Source organism: Sinohyriopsis cumingii, chromosome 14, assembly GCF_028554795.1.
Source record: "Sinohyriopsis cumingii isolate HCF-2022 chromosome 14, ASM2855479v2, whole genome shotgun sequence".
Classification (NCBI taxonomy): Eukaryota; Metazoa; Mollusca; class Bivalvia; order Unionida; family Unionidae; genus Sinohyriopsis; species Sinohyriopsis cumingii.
In genome coordinates this window covers 116615819-116631364 of record NC_142974.1, presented here as the reverse complement: position 1 = coordinate 116631364, position 15546 = coordinate 116615819, and the positions used below count along the sequence as shown (strand labels likewise).

At 37.3% G+C, this 15546-nt stretch overlaps 1 protein-coding gene across 1 annotated transcript; it reads left to right on the top strand.

Moving 5' to 3' along the window:
- The first annotated feature begins 6665 nt into the window (after positions 1 to 6665).
- On the top strand, positions 6666 to 15063 carry LOC149784662 (uncharacterized). The gene has a single exon (XM_089932709.1). It carries the CDS (start codon positions 6742 to 6744, stop codon positions 8281 to 8283), a length of 1542 nt encoding a protein of 513 aa, XP_089788835.1. The 5' UTR covers positions 6666 to 6741; the 3' UTR covers positions 8284 to 15063.
- The last annotated feature ends 483 nt before the right edge of the window (positions 15064 to 15546 follow it).

Below are 15546 nucleotides of genomic sequence, written 5' to 3'. Positions count from 1 at the left end.
GAGTTGTGTTTGTCACGATCTGCTGGAGTAGCTCCACTGACATTGTCATTATTTAATATACTTGTGCCTTTAATACCAGCACAGTTGTATATTTTAATCATTTCTGTAAACTCAAAATCAGATATAATTCCATCATTAAGACCTGTTGATAACAACGAAGATAACTTCGAGCATGCTACCGTCGCCGTGTGTAGCTTTATCATGTAATCGGATAATTTTTTATTCGTGCAAGTACTTATCTTTTTTGCAATGATATTGAGCACACCTGCAATTGATGTTGTAGTTGAAATACAGATTGTTACGGCTACTGGCGCCATCATTGTTATCGTTGATAATATTACGCCGGTGGACACAACAACAGCGGATACTGAATAAACGATTACATCAGCGATAACTAGTCGTCGTCGATATTTCTTTATTTTTACCATATATTGTTCGACTCTATTTTTTAAGTTCGTTTGCCATTCACGTGCTTGATTGTACCTGTACGATACTGAGGTACTCATTATATTTTATACAGTAACCAATTGAGGTGTTTCAGCTACAAATTCTAGACACCACCAGAAAGATGTTGCGATTAATCTCTTATCAGCTAAGTCCAGAATAAATACTTCTTCGTTTCCGCTATTTAATATGATAGACACAACTCCAGAAAACTTGTCGGTGGAATGACGCCATTAGTACGTTGTAAAAATCTCGAATTTTGCAGCACTGAACACAGACAGCCTGTACACGCGAGTGACTGTTGCGGTATATTTAATAGTTTTATTTTAATGCGACCATGTTGCGAATCCAGATGACACCGTGCATACGATATTGGTAATATACCCGGGAGTTATTCCCGCTGAAATTTTAATCAGACTAATTTTGCTAACGATATCAGGAATTCCACTTACGACATCTTCTAATGTTTTTTTAGTTGCGTCTAGGTTACTTTTGATATCAGAAAGTTTTATGTCAACGGAGTGCGGAGTGCCGAAGAAATCATCTGCGATTCTATTGAGTTTTTGAAAATTTCTACGGGTGTGTAGAAATAAACTTACGTTAACATCATGCTCGGTCCGCAACGTGGATAATTTACCATCAACAGTGCTGTAGCCGAAGTGCACATATTTTTTCGTCGCGGCATCTTCGTCGGATGTTGGATCTCTTAACACTGTTATCTTGTTTCCGTTCATGCTGAGTTCACCTGTCATTGTGTCGCCAATGTTTCTTACACGATTAGCAACGCTTCTTGCAATTTCATCTCTGATGGTTATAAATGATATACTTGAATCCCTGATTCTACCGCCGTTAGTAAACACAGGGATGTTATCCGTGTCAGCACCGAATACTCGTCGAATTATATCATTCCATTTGATGTTGCTTGTTTTTAGTTTTCCGTATCGGTCCTGAAAAATAACGTCATCTGGGTCAACTGCAGCCAGGTTCATAATATCAGCGAGTTCATCTTTAGTCGCGTACTTGGACAAATCAATGTCGGATTTTTTTTCCTACTGGTAGCAGATCTTCCGTAAATATCAACCATTATAATTTAAGATCTGTTCAAAACGAAGCGGTTACTTGTATAATCATGCACGACTTTATGAGGTGCCGCAGAGGACTTTGATATAGCGTCGAGTACATTAATTACTTCACTGCCGCATATTGGCGGATCCGTTATTGTTTGTGTTGGTAGAGTTGAATACCAAACCGCTGCGTGAAGTGGCGCGACATACTTGATAAACTCACGAGGTGGAGCTGACCCGTACGAATCGAAATAAACGATTCCACGTGGATCAATTGCGTATGCGGTCCAATGAGTACCAGGTCCTGAATTATCATCGAAATTAATAATACCTGTTTCAGCGCTGTTTGGTCGGTCCGGAAATTGATCTCGCATAAAAACACCTCTGAAGTTTTTTATTTTTAGTTGTTTAGCAGCATCAAGTAAATCAAAATTTGATGCTGGAATAATTAACGAAGTGATCCTGGAAGCCTTAGACCTCTTCCCCAACAAGATCCCGGTAATCTTAATCCGGTCCCTCTTTTTTTTTAATCATCGCCCTGTTGCTTTCTTTAGAGCCATTCCAGCAGCGGTTCCAACAGACCTAATGCGGCTGCTTTTGCTACCGCAAGTTAATGCTGGAATAGCCGCGACAAGTGGAAAAATACCGCCTGTTTTAATTGAGTCTTAAACCGCACCCGCAGAGAGATTAAGTTTGACGCCTGTTTTTGATTGTTTAGCGCTGTTGAAATGCTTAAGTTGACGTTCTGATAAATGATAATTTATTTTGACCGCCCGTGATCTGATCTCGCTTTTGTGATAATTTCATTCCGCAGGTTTTTGCTGAATTTGATTGAAGATTTTTAATCTGACCAGGAGTCAGACTGACACTAACGTGATGATATGGCATTTTATGATAATACTCGCCATTTTTCCAAATGGTGATTAAAGATTTTCCACTGGTGCATCAATAACCCTCATTCTACCACTACCACCTTCAAGTAACATTGACTTATCACTAAGTATGACAGCGATTGCTCTGTAGGTGCCGCGAATAAGGGGTGGACCAGCTATATCAGGAGGAGGGTCAGTAACACGAGCTCGAAAGTGTATATCAACGACAGATTGCTTGGATAAATCAAGATGCTCCAGCGAAAAGTAATAAATCGGATACAGATTTGTAAAATCTAACTGTGATATTTGCAGCCCAGTATCCACGTTTTGATCACGTCCCATAAATGACATCAAACGATGATATGCACGCGCTACGTGATTTTGACCAAAATTTAACAATATATCTTCAGCTGGTTCTTGATGTCCATTTATCCGCAAGGAAAGTTCATCAACTCCAAGTCTGTCAAATATCATATGTGAACGTTCTTGACTATTCGTCCGATCATTATTTTTCAGCGTAATAAAAATATGTCGTGGCGCAGAAACACCTTGCTTTGATGCTATATTCCATGTAAATAAACCATTAACAGAACTTTGAGTAGCGTCTGTGGTTACTGTTAACCATGATAGCAATGATTTACCGCCTTGATCCGTAAAAGAGAGTAATTTTTGTTCTTCAGCAATAGATGGAATCATTACTGGCATCCACAATGAAAGCTTCGTTATATTTACTTTACCAGCATCAGCAACACCAGCACTTCGCCAGATTGCATCATTGTCATCACCTTTTCTTGCGAGCACAACTGTGTATTTAGCTCCAAAGATGACCTTTCTAACATTTCTGCAAAATCCAAAGATGTGAGACAGTGGAATTGCACATGAAAAATTTATATTATCTCCTGACAACGCTGCTCGACGTGTTGCAAATCCTAAGTTGTAAGTTGCATTAACACTTTTTATAATATCAAAAGCAACACCTGGTCTGGCTGCGTGTTCAAAATCACCTGGTTGTGGATCAGATGCAGTATCTCGTGGTGTTTGTAACTTAATATACTGAATATGATCGGCATTGTTGATAATATCCTTAGCAGACATCATTGTTGGACCGGCTGATCTTGTGTAATCATCAGAATATCTCGCTAGACCAATTATTGTTGTAGCAACATCAACATCATTCTGAATTGATTCAATATTTTTTCCATCAATCTTGTATGTGGCGCTACTAAACAGTGCCATAATCCCATTGGTGACAAAACCAACTCGCAAATTGGCATCATATGGCGTATTATCCGCCTTTACAAGTTCACCTTCTACTTCAATAAACGCCTCAGCAGGCAAGAAATATCTACTTGTGTCCTGAACCTGTAATTCGATCCCCCCCCCCCGCTGATTTGGTTGTCTTGCGTCATAGGAATAAAATTGATAATCACGTACTGATTCATCTTTGAGGACCGGTGCATCCATGTCAAATGCTGGGTCGGACATACGCTTGAACATTTTATTATAATTACCAATTTTCCAAATGGTGATCTAAATTATCGTTGAAGACCACTTCCCGCCATTAAATTTGCAGTTATATTTCTTTCTGCTTCTTCAGATAATTCCGCTAGTTTTTGATTTGCGGCTTGATTTATTATTTTACTGACATTTGCGGGCTTAACTTCAATGCTGGCCAGTTTCATTGGTTGCTGCTGTTTTCTTCGTACTAATCGAGATAGTCTGTCCTTGGCTGTCGAGAACGCTTTACTGGCAAGATTACCAATAGCGCCAGGAATTTTATCACGAACAGCCTCAATAGCCTTCATCCCTAATTGTTTTGCAATCGGTATTGCTTTTGGAGCCATCCTTCTAAATAGACCCTGAACAACATCACCAAGTCCATCTCCGTAAATTGTTTTGTAATTTGGCAGTTGTGAGTTTACTACCCTGACCATGATTGGTCCACGTTGAGCAGTGTGTATAATCATTTTTATATACTGATTAATTAATTGTTTAGTCGCTGTGATAATCATCAGCAATTTCATCAATGAGAGAACAATAAATACTACGATCCATAATACCGCCTTGAAATAATCTTCGACAAATATCAGATATTTCATTAACAATTTCTGAAGAATTATTTCCTGCACGTTTTCCTCCAGTCAGTATTTCTAGTCGTTCTATGTCAGAAAGAACAGTTAGGACAGGCAATAAGACCACTCCCCAAACAACTTCCCGTTGCTCCTTCTTCTGTTGTTTCCGTTCTTTCCTTAAATAATCTTAAGGGTGATCTTTCTTCTTTCCCTTTTTATTTTTTAAGCAGCTCCTCAGACTTTTTAAGTTCCGACGTCAACCTTTGCTGCGGTGAAGAAGATTGTTGTTGTTCTGCTTGTTTTAGTGCCTCTTTATAAAGTCTTTGTACTTCGTTAAAAAGTGTATCATATTTATGATCACCACGCCTTACCTGTTTTATGTTGTAATATATACGAAATACCCATTTAATAAAATTATTATCATTTACTTTTTCAAAACCGGGTTTTAAGATACTAGATTTATCAAATATACCAGTTACTATTTTTTCAGGTAAATCATCTTCTTCAGTATTTCTAATTTCTCTGATAAATTTTTCATTAAATGTTTCGATTATTTTAATGTTTTATGTTATTGGTTTAGACGCAAGTTCTTTTTTCACGTCGGCGATTTCAGTACGAGCTTTACCAATAACTTCAAGTATTTCTTCATCAGGTAGAGGTTGAGCTGCAGCTATTTCAGTTGGAAGATCTCGTAAAATCTTTTTTGTTTTCTGTGTTCTTTCTGCTATTTTTTTATTCTGCACAGCGGTTTGTTTTAATACTTGAAGAATACCCTTCCTCTTCTTTTTCTTCTCCTCGTCCTCGTCATCCTCATCATCCTTAAAATCTCCCCATACAGCTTTTTTAGTAATTGTTGTAATGGGTTTAAATAACTGTTCTGTGCCTTCTGTAAATTCAACTTGGACTTCTTGACGTTCTTGCAATTTTTGTCTAACAGAATCACGAACAAGAAGAAATGTTTTGATTGCTTTTAGTCTCTCTCGAGCTAATCTAGCAGTGTGAGATTCCTTAGCTGGTGGCATTATTAATACGATAATTTTAAATTGATAGCAGCAGAGGGGGCGGGACCGCTGGTATGTAAACACAACTCTCGGTCAGGTTAGTAGTGACCTTATTTTTTTTTTTTATTTCGGAAGAAGCTTATAATTTAAGCAAATTAGGTTTCAGACAAGTGGTCTGTTCGCCCCCTCTGCTGCTGCGTGGGTTCGAGTCCAAGGCTCAGCTAACGTGGTGCGTGGGAAAGCCTGCCACTAGCTTCAGGGCGTTAAACCCTATAACAACAACAACAACTAGAAAAGAATGCAGAACTGAAAACAAAAATCAACATAGATTTCGAAACCAAAATTGCTCCTAACTGGTCTGTTGATATGGTTAAATTTCTGTTAAATTTCATCATTACTAAATTTCAAGGGGAGGGGGCATGATTTTTTGAAAATTCATAAAAATATACATGTTAAAAAACATACAAATTTACATTACATGTATAAAAACAGCAAATAAAATAAGCTACCAAATATTGTTCAAATACCTTTTCTTCCTCATACATGCCGGCGAGGTAGGGAATTTCTTAGAAGAATTGTAGACACATAAATTAATATGTAAGAATAGACCCACCCCACCCCCCAAAACAATAAACTTTCTTTTTACAAAAATGAATTAGATAGCAATCATCAGCACCATCAACTTTTGTGGAATAAAACTTATAATAATTATGGCTAAATAAATGCACATCTAGTTACTTAAGTACACTCAAATATACTCAAGTGCACTCAAATATAATCAAATAAAGCCACCTCATTCAATTATCCATTGTTGCATGTGAATTTTAAAACTTATCTGAGCGACTGAAATAAGATATTGCGTCATTTATGGACATATGCATCATGTTAAATTTGTTTTAAAACGATGTTCGAAAAGAACCGGATGTTTGTCGGTAACAATTTCATCATGGATTATTATGGAAAACGAAATTCCCCTATCGCAACAACACATTGCAGCTGCAAATCTGACTCCGTGTAAAATTAACAGTATTATCGCAATATTTCTGCACGTATTATGCGATGAATTTCGCATTTTTTTTTTCACTTAAAGCATATTTTCAAAAAAAAATTAGCATCATGATGCATTTGAAGGTGATTTGCGGTAAATACATGGACCCATCGGAATTAACCTGTTAACTCTGTAATAACAAGGAGTGGCATTATCGACAACAACGACGGGGACTGGATATGTTGCTTTGTAACCGAGAAGTTTCTGATAACAATATTTATCCAGGGCGTTGCTTTGTAGATGCAGATGGATGCTGGAGACAAACCATTCAAATGTGAAGTTTGTGATAAAATTTTTAAGCACACGTCTGCTTTGAAGGCGCACATTATGATACATACTAGAGAAAAACCATTCAAGTGTGAAGTTTGTAGTCAACAGTTTCGGGAAAGAAGTACTTTGAAGACACACAGTAAAATACATACTGGAGATAAACCGTTCAAATGTGAATTTTGTGATAAAATGTTTAGTCTGAGTTGTGCTTTGAATGTACATATGAGGATTCATACCGGAGATAAGCCATTCAAATGTGAAGTTTGTAATCAATTATTTAGGCAAAGTGGCACTTTGAAAGTTCACATGAGAGTACATACTGGAGATAAACCATTCAAATGTGAAATTTGTGATCAAATGTTTAGTCAGCGTAGTCATTTGACGAGGCACATTAGGAAGCATACTGGAGATAAACCATTCAAATGTGAAATATGTGATAAAATGTTTATACAGAAAGGTATGATAAACATGCACATGGTGATACATACTGGAGAAAAACCATTCAAGTGTGATATATGTGATAAAATGTTTACACAAAGGAGCAGTTTAAACAGTCACATGATGATTCATACTGGAGATAAACCATTCAAATGTGAAATTTGTAATAAAACGTTTAGGCTGATGGGCAGTTTGAAGAGCCACACGAGGATTCATTCTGGAAATAAACCGTACAAATGTGAAGTTTGTGATAAAATGTTTGCCTGGAGTAGTCAACTGAAGGAGCACATGTTGATGCATGATGGAGATGAACCATTGAAGTGTGAATTTTGTCACAAAGCTTTTACACAGAGCAGTGCTTTAAAGAGGCACATGAGGGTGCAGATGCTTAATGGAGATACAGCATTTAAATGCGATGTTTGCGATAAAATCTTTAGGCAGAAGTGTGCTTTGAAAATGCACATGAGGATACATAATGGAGATAAACTATACAAGTGTGACGTTTGTAGTCAAATGCTTCAGCAAAGAAGTAATTTAAAGAGACATAGGAAAATACATACAGGCGATAAACCCTTCAGATGTGAAGTTTGTGATACTATGTTTTGGCAGAAGGATGCTTTGAAGGTACATATGAGGATACATACTGGAGAAAAGCCATTCAAATGTGATGTTTGTAATCAATTATTTAGTCAGAATAGCAGTTTGAAGCGTCACAGAATGATACATTCTGGAGATAAAATATTCAAATGTGAATTTTGTGCTAAAATGTTTAGGCAAAGTACCACTTTGAAAGGTCACATGATGATACATACTGGAGAGAAGCCATTCAAGTGTAAAATTTGTAATAAATTTTTTAATAACAGTAGTAACTTGGTGATGCACATGAAAGTACACACTGAAGATAAACCATTTAAATGTGAAATTTGTGATAAAATGTTTAATCGAACTGGTAGTTTGGTGATGCACATGAGGATACATACTGGAGAGAAGCCATTCAAGTGTGAAATTTGTGATAAAATGTTTAATCACAACAGTAATTTGGTGATGCATATGAGGATACATACTGGAGATTAACCATTCAGAAAAAAAAAGATTTAAGAGCATCTATAAATTCAAGCATTTTCAGTGTCCCAACACTTATAGACAAAAAAAAACAGAAACAATGTCTAGACAAAAATGGCTTGGTATGATTGCCATACTGATCAGCTCTTCATTCAAGAAAATGTTATAAACTGCTATGATTGTATTTATGTTATTGTCTTGCATGTGCTTATTTTCCACTATTTCCAACATGAAATAAAATAAGAGTAAATACAACTTGAATAATTCACGGGCTCGTAGAGTTAACCAGGCGATACTATATTGTATTAGCATGGAGGCTGAACAGACCATTATGTCTACGAATTATAGAACCCAATTAAAGAAGGAGGAAAAATGGACATAAAAGGGCTAGAATGATAAATCGAGGCCTCTAATCAGGGGCGGATTAAGGTTCACTGGTGCCCTAAGCACTGACAAATCTTGGTGTCCCCCTTCTTTCCACGTACACATGGGAAGATAACCCTAGGGTGCACCATGATCAAGAAACAGAACATTATGATCAATTTGCACTAGTTTTATCAATTTTTTTTACCAATCTTCATTCATTTTTTTTCTTTTCACCCATTTCTCAACTTTGTGGTACCCTCTTTGGCCCCGGTGCCCTAAGCACATGCTTAGTCTGCTTAATGGTTAATATGCCCCTGCCTCTAATAGAGATACATAGACCCCTATGCGCTGCCTCTCCCTGCTGCTGTACATGCTCGGAGAACGACTAGTGGTAGATCGTTGTTGATTGTCGGAGCCGTTGCTTCCAACAGGTGCTCACAGCTGGGTTCTGGACCACGAGGGTAAATATAAGTAGCTGCTGGTGATGTTAGGTCTGTAATTAAATTATTGTTGTAATAATAATGAGTGATTCTGTGCTAACCATGGAATCTCGTACAGATAAACTAGCTCAGCAAACAACTAGAAGCAATTGAGAAATATCTCCCCATCCATGATTCTGTCAAACAGCAACTGCAACAGCATCAACAGGCCATAGAGGGATTTGCAGAAAGTGCAGCAGAGATGCTTAAACCAGTCACGGAGGATACTAAAGGTCTTCTTCCCACGTTAGTGGAAACTGCCAAAGCAACTGAAAAAATCACATAAAGAACCAAGGCTACAAAAAAGATTCTACGTGAGCATCCAGCCAAAATAGCTGCTGCTCAACCACAATTACAAGAAGAACTACAAGTACTTGAGGGTATTGACAAAGTTCATGAGATTGGCAATGTGAGGGCTTGCATCAAAACCAAAACCAAAACCCCTTGCCTGATTTACACTAATGAATGATGTCGTAGTCGTCATTTTAAAGAGCCCTTAGTTTATAACGGTTGGTATTTACAGAAGATCTCGCGCTGGAGTTAGGGTTAAGAAATGCAGTGATGTTGATTCGTCATCGTATGAAACCAAAGATGAACTCGCTGATAGTATGGATCTCACTGAGGTTGACAAGGATGAAGTTGTTGTTGTGAAGAATCGGCATGGACGGTTGAAAACTAGCAATATTTGGTGGGCTGATATTGTTCGACGAATTCTCGATGCGGTCACCAATAATAGCCTAATATATACTGATGGAGAAAGAATCAGAGACTCGACCGTATCAATCGCGACGATCAGAAAAGAGATCCGCAATGAGGTCAGTAAACACATTGCTAAAACCTGTGATACAATGACCGGCGAACTTAATATGACTAGCAATAAAATCGTTCTCTCAAGGGAAACCAGCGTCTGACGATGACGCTGCAACGAAAAAATGCATGGACGACAACGACACCGCAGTTAGTGATACATTAGCCACATTGCGAGCTGAGTATGACGTTCATGTGAATATATTTACACATCTTCGCAAAACTTTCAGAAGCTCGATAAATTCATCGACGATTTCTTTGGAAGTCCAATGGATGTCAGTTTAAGGCTTGCCAAAAATTAACAATTGGATCACCCAAATCGACCATCATTCAAAAGTCAATTGTGGCAATCATCAAAACGGTCGTAGATTTAACTAGTGGAATCCATCACTTGCTGATCGGGTTTCGATATGGTTTTTTCGAATGTGGGCTGTAAACAGTCAGACAGATTGCAGTCTAATTGTTTGCAATCCAACAACAATCAATGATTGGATCAATTCGTGCTACAGTCTGGTGAACATTATCGTACTGAATCTCTTCGTGCGCAGATTACCAGGGTTGGACTGAAATACACAGCTGACACAAATCTGGTAAAGCAATTGCTGAATAATTGTTTTACCATCTCATCCGTCGTTGTTCACTTTTTCCTGCAGAAAAATTCTTTGCGACCAACACCTTGAGAATTTCTTGATATTCAACGATCATTCGTCGAAAAGAGACATGGCGGTCTCTGAAAGACTAAATATGTTTACCGCGGAATCATTTTAATTGATATGGTTGCGTGTTATCTCAGAAGTTTTCTTGAAATGGATGATTGGAGGTGGTGTTTTGGGACATTTGGGCATTCATCACACTCGATGAGTCGAGTTGCGATAAATGGTCCATTACCAGTGGTATTTCAATTTAATAGGATTAGCCGAGATCCAATCATTCGAATTTGCTGAGAATATTCATTTGGTCATCGTTGTTTGGTTTGATCATCATTTTAACGAATCAAATCAAGAGATAAATCCCGTAGACTACTTTGCGAATAATAAATGTGGTTCGGCTCCAAAAATTCTCCTCAGATATATTCTTGATGGTAATATATTGTTATCGCTGATAACCGGTGAAGCAATAATTTAGTATAGACGTCAAACTGAGATTTGGATGCCAGAACCAGAAGGCAGAAACAGCAAGGATATATCTTGTGCCAAGGATATAGGTCGAAAAGTCATAAAATTTTCACATATATTGCAGGCCTGCCTGTAGGTCTTACCACGTTGGAAAATTGTATGTGTAGTAACGTTCCAAATATGATAGGTTGCTTTTCTTTACCACTTTAAGTTCACCAGGTTCATATAGATACCTGAAAGTTACGCTACCGAGAACTGGTAAGAAAGAGTCATGTCTCTTGTATGTGTTTGTGGTTCTTCTAGATTGCGTTGATGGGCGTCATAGAAATTGCATGATGGACTTCATTGTTTAACACATTAATCACATTTGGTAGTCCTGCAACCCATTCACGAGATCTCGTGTCTGTAGAAGGTTCTTGAGCATACTGATCTACAAACCGTCGCTCAGAATGTGTTCCATTAAATCACTCAACTATTGTCTGATTACGATGTAACACGGTGTGTCCTCGTCTGATTGTCACATTGTGTTCATTATTCCGCGATGTTATTGCACCAAATATTTTTTTGCCAGGATCAACCTGTAGCAATTTTGGCCATCGCAGTCCACCATGCGTCCCGGATCCTCTTGATATATTCGTTCAAACGCAGCTGCAACTTCATTTGCTGTTTTCTTTGATAGCGGCTCTGCTTCTTTGTATCTGCTTCCAACGTTGACGACAGTCAGTGCGAATTTGTATGTGCATGTGCGCGCATGCACGTGAGGTCTACCAGCTATAATAGTATCATGGGACAAGAATAAAATGTCTACTTGGTGAACTTCGTTGGGCACGCTGACATCAAACCGTCTGTACTGAATTGTTTTCGGTGGCAATGGTATATAAATTTGCCGTATTGACTGTCGGACCAATGAATCTGGGACAACAGCAAGTGTGACGCATGCCACATCAGCGAGTTTTCTAATTGCTGCTCTGCCCCTCCATTATCTTCTTTGGCTATAATAAATCAATTCCATTATTGTTAATTTTCGGCGATTAATTGAGGACTCCTACCGCTAGTTTACTGATCATCGCCGATCTTATCAACCAACTGGCGAGTGATTTAATTTTCAGAGACTTTGACGTGTGAATCAACTTGACCTCTGCGATATGTCATTGTTGTAGATCTTGATTTTTATACGCGATGTCATGGGTACGGTATGCTTTATCATTCTCATTTATTGCAGGATCCCCTGGTTTTGGCTGGTTGCACTTTTTTGAGTCAGATATCAAGTCGAGTTTCAGGACCACAATAAGTATATCCCTTAATATTTATCCCACCAGGATATTTAGCCTGTGGAGCCTCTGACAGTTTCCCAATTGCGTCAGCGATATCACAAGCACGTGCTGCTTGTGACAGCAACACAAATTTGTATTTTTAGTACCACATTTCACGCTTTTTCCTGTAAGCGCATGTGGAAAATTCTTTGTCATCGTTGTTGTTAATTCCCTGATATCAGTGAAACCTTTGCATCGAACACAATATAAATTTATATACCTTATCATATTTGTACTAATATGAATGTTATTCACTTTTCTACAACACAAGATCAAGAGCCAGTGAAGCACCATCCGGCATTGCTAAACTTCATTCGAGGAAATATCGGACCATCTGTTTCTGGTAAAATGTAGGTGTTACTTAACCTGATAATGAGATAGGACACATGGGACAATCTTTATTTAGTGGCACCATCGGTATATGATCAGCGATGATATAGTGTTCTTAAGGAATTCAACAAAAATGCAAAGTCGTTGGACAAGGACGACAATGATATTATTGACATTATCACAGACATGGATGATGCCTCGTTGGTTAAAGATCTTGATGGTGACATTAACAACCTCGTAATATATGACGACGTATGTTTGACCAAAAAACAAATCCAACCCAGATATTCTCACGAACGTGATCTATTTCACATAACGATACACCCAGATTCCTAAAGTCATCAGAGATAACTTCAATTTTTCGGTCACCTTCAATGGTGTTGATGCACACACACACACATACTGCGAAATATTTATCAGACTTGTTGTTCCAGTGACATGGATATGATTAGATTTAAAACCTTTGCACATGCGCAGCGGGAGCCACATGGGTTTATTACAAATGATCTTCATGATCATCGGTCACGATATCGCATTGGTCTCGATACAAGTTTTGGTTAAGAGAGCTATCTCCGCCGGCAGCTACAATATTTTGCCCCTGGCTCAGCACCCGGCTGTAAACAGCGTCGCAGACGATCAACGACGATCTACCACAAGTTATTCCCCGATAATCTACAGCAGTAGGGAGGGACAGCGCGGCGATCTACGAGACTCCGGACGCGATAGAAGACTTGATTTATCATTGTACACCTTACTTTTCTCAAATTGGGTTCTCTAATTCGTAGACCTAATGGTCTGGTCCATACTCCCTGTCACTAGTGTACAGACCAGTACTTACAAAGTGATAATTGTATACGCTTGTTTATTCCCAAGAATAATAGACTCATATTTTTGCTTTATTATTCGTTTTTCCCAAATCGTTTTATTTAATTTCTTAGAAACTATCATACTAGATGATCAATACGATTTTCGTCTTCTTCAATCAAAACTGCTCCAAGCCCTACATCACTTGCATCAGCAGACAGTTTAAATGATTGGCTGAAATTTGGAGTTATAAGAACTGGCATGCTTTTAAATATGGCTTTTAACATGTCAAAAGCCTCCTGACATTTTTCAGTCCAAAGGAACTTGTTTTTCTTACTCAATAATTTTGTCGGGGGTTCAGCAATTATAGAAGAATCGGAATACAATTTCCGATAGTATCCAGCCATACCTAAAAATCGCGTTAGCCTCTTTTTATTTACAGACACAGGGAATTCAGAGATAGCACTGACCTTAGCAACTACTTGTCTAACTTGTCCATGTCAGACGATATGTCCTTAAAATGTTACACTAGCACTACAGAACTCACCTTTAGGTAAATTAATTGTCAAACTTGCATATGTGAGTATGTCAGCAAATTTTCGACTTGTTGCTAAATATTCTTTCCAGGTATTGCTGTAGATGATGACATCATCAATATAAGTATCATAATTGTCTAGATCAGAGGTAATCATATTCATGAGACATTGAAAAGTACTTGGTGATTCTTTCATCCCAAATGGCATTAATTGTTTTTGATAAAGTCCATCAGAAGTCATTAATGCCGAAATTTCCTTTGCTCTTTCCGTTAGTGGAATTCACCAAAATCTTTTCAGAAGGTCACATTTGGTGACACACTTGGCATTTCCAATCTTATCAATACATGCATCGATTCTTTGTAATGGAAATGAATGATTTTATCACACTGTATATTAAAAAAATAATATATAAACTAAAATTAAAAGAAAATAGAATTTGAAAAATGGCTGGATGAGTTATTTAAAATAATTTCCTTATACTGTGCAAGTAATAAAGACAAATACACCATTTGCTTAAATAATATCTTCCTAAAACATAGGGAAAACAATGCCATTGAAGCTCACATTTTAATTTCCATATTACTCCCTGAAACATGTTCAGAATGAAAAATAAAACGGATTATTCATATTCCTCCATTGTAAATTTAAAAGAAAAATAATCAAAGATTTACCTATGACAATATTAACAGCATATTAAATAAATATGTAAATTATTTTACTTTTTGGAATTTGAAATTTTTCAATTTCCAGTAACCAATTTTATTGATAGTACAAGTTTCATACTGTATGTTATGATGAGACATTCAAACCTTATTCTAGTATAGGATAAAATGCTGTATGATTATACTTGTATAATATTGTTTCTAAGCTCATGTTTTTATTGGGTAATATATGCTATGCCTATACATTTTATAGCAAGATACTATTTAACTTTATCTTGGTATTAGGGTGAGATACTCTATGCTTATCGTTTTATAAGATTGGACTTTCAAACCTTATTCTGGTACAAGGTAAGACATTCTGTGCTTATTCTGGTATAAAATAAGACACCGTGGTATTATATTTGTATAAGATTAGACTTTCTAACCTTATTCTGGTACAAGGTAAGACATTCTGTGCTTATTCTGGTATAAAATAAGACACCGTGGTATTATATTTGTATAAGATTAGACTTTCTAACCTTATTCTGGTATAAGGTAAGACACCATGCTATTATACTTATATAACCTTATACTATCTCACCCTATTCTGATATAAGGTAAGACACTGCTTATTCTGGTATACATTAAGAGATCCTTATATTATGTTTGTAAAATAAATTATAATATCTAACCTTATTCTGGTATAAGGTGAGACATGCTGTGCTTATTCTTGTATAAGATTACACCTTCTAACATTATTGTGGTATAAGGTATGACACCCTAGTCTTGTATTTGTACAAGATGAGACTTTCTGACCTTATTCTGGTATAACGTAAGACACATGTATGAGACTTTCTAAGCTTATTCTGGTATAAGGTAAGACA

What these genes read in the sequence shown, in the direction of transcription:
- LOC149784662 (XM_089932709.1), top strand. Translation starts at nt 6,742, where the DNA reads ATGCAGATGGATGCTGGAGACAAACCATTCAAATGTGAAGTTTGTGAT.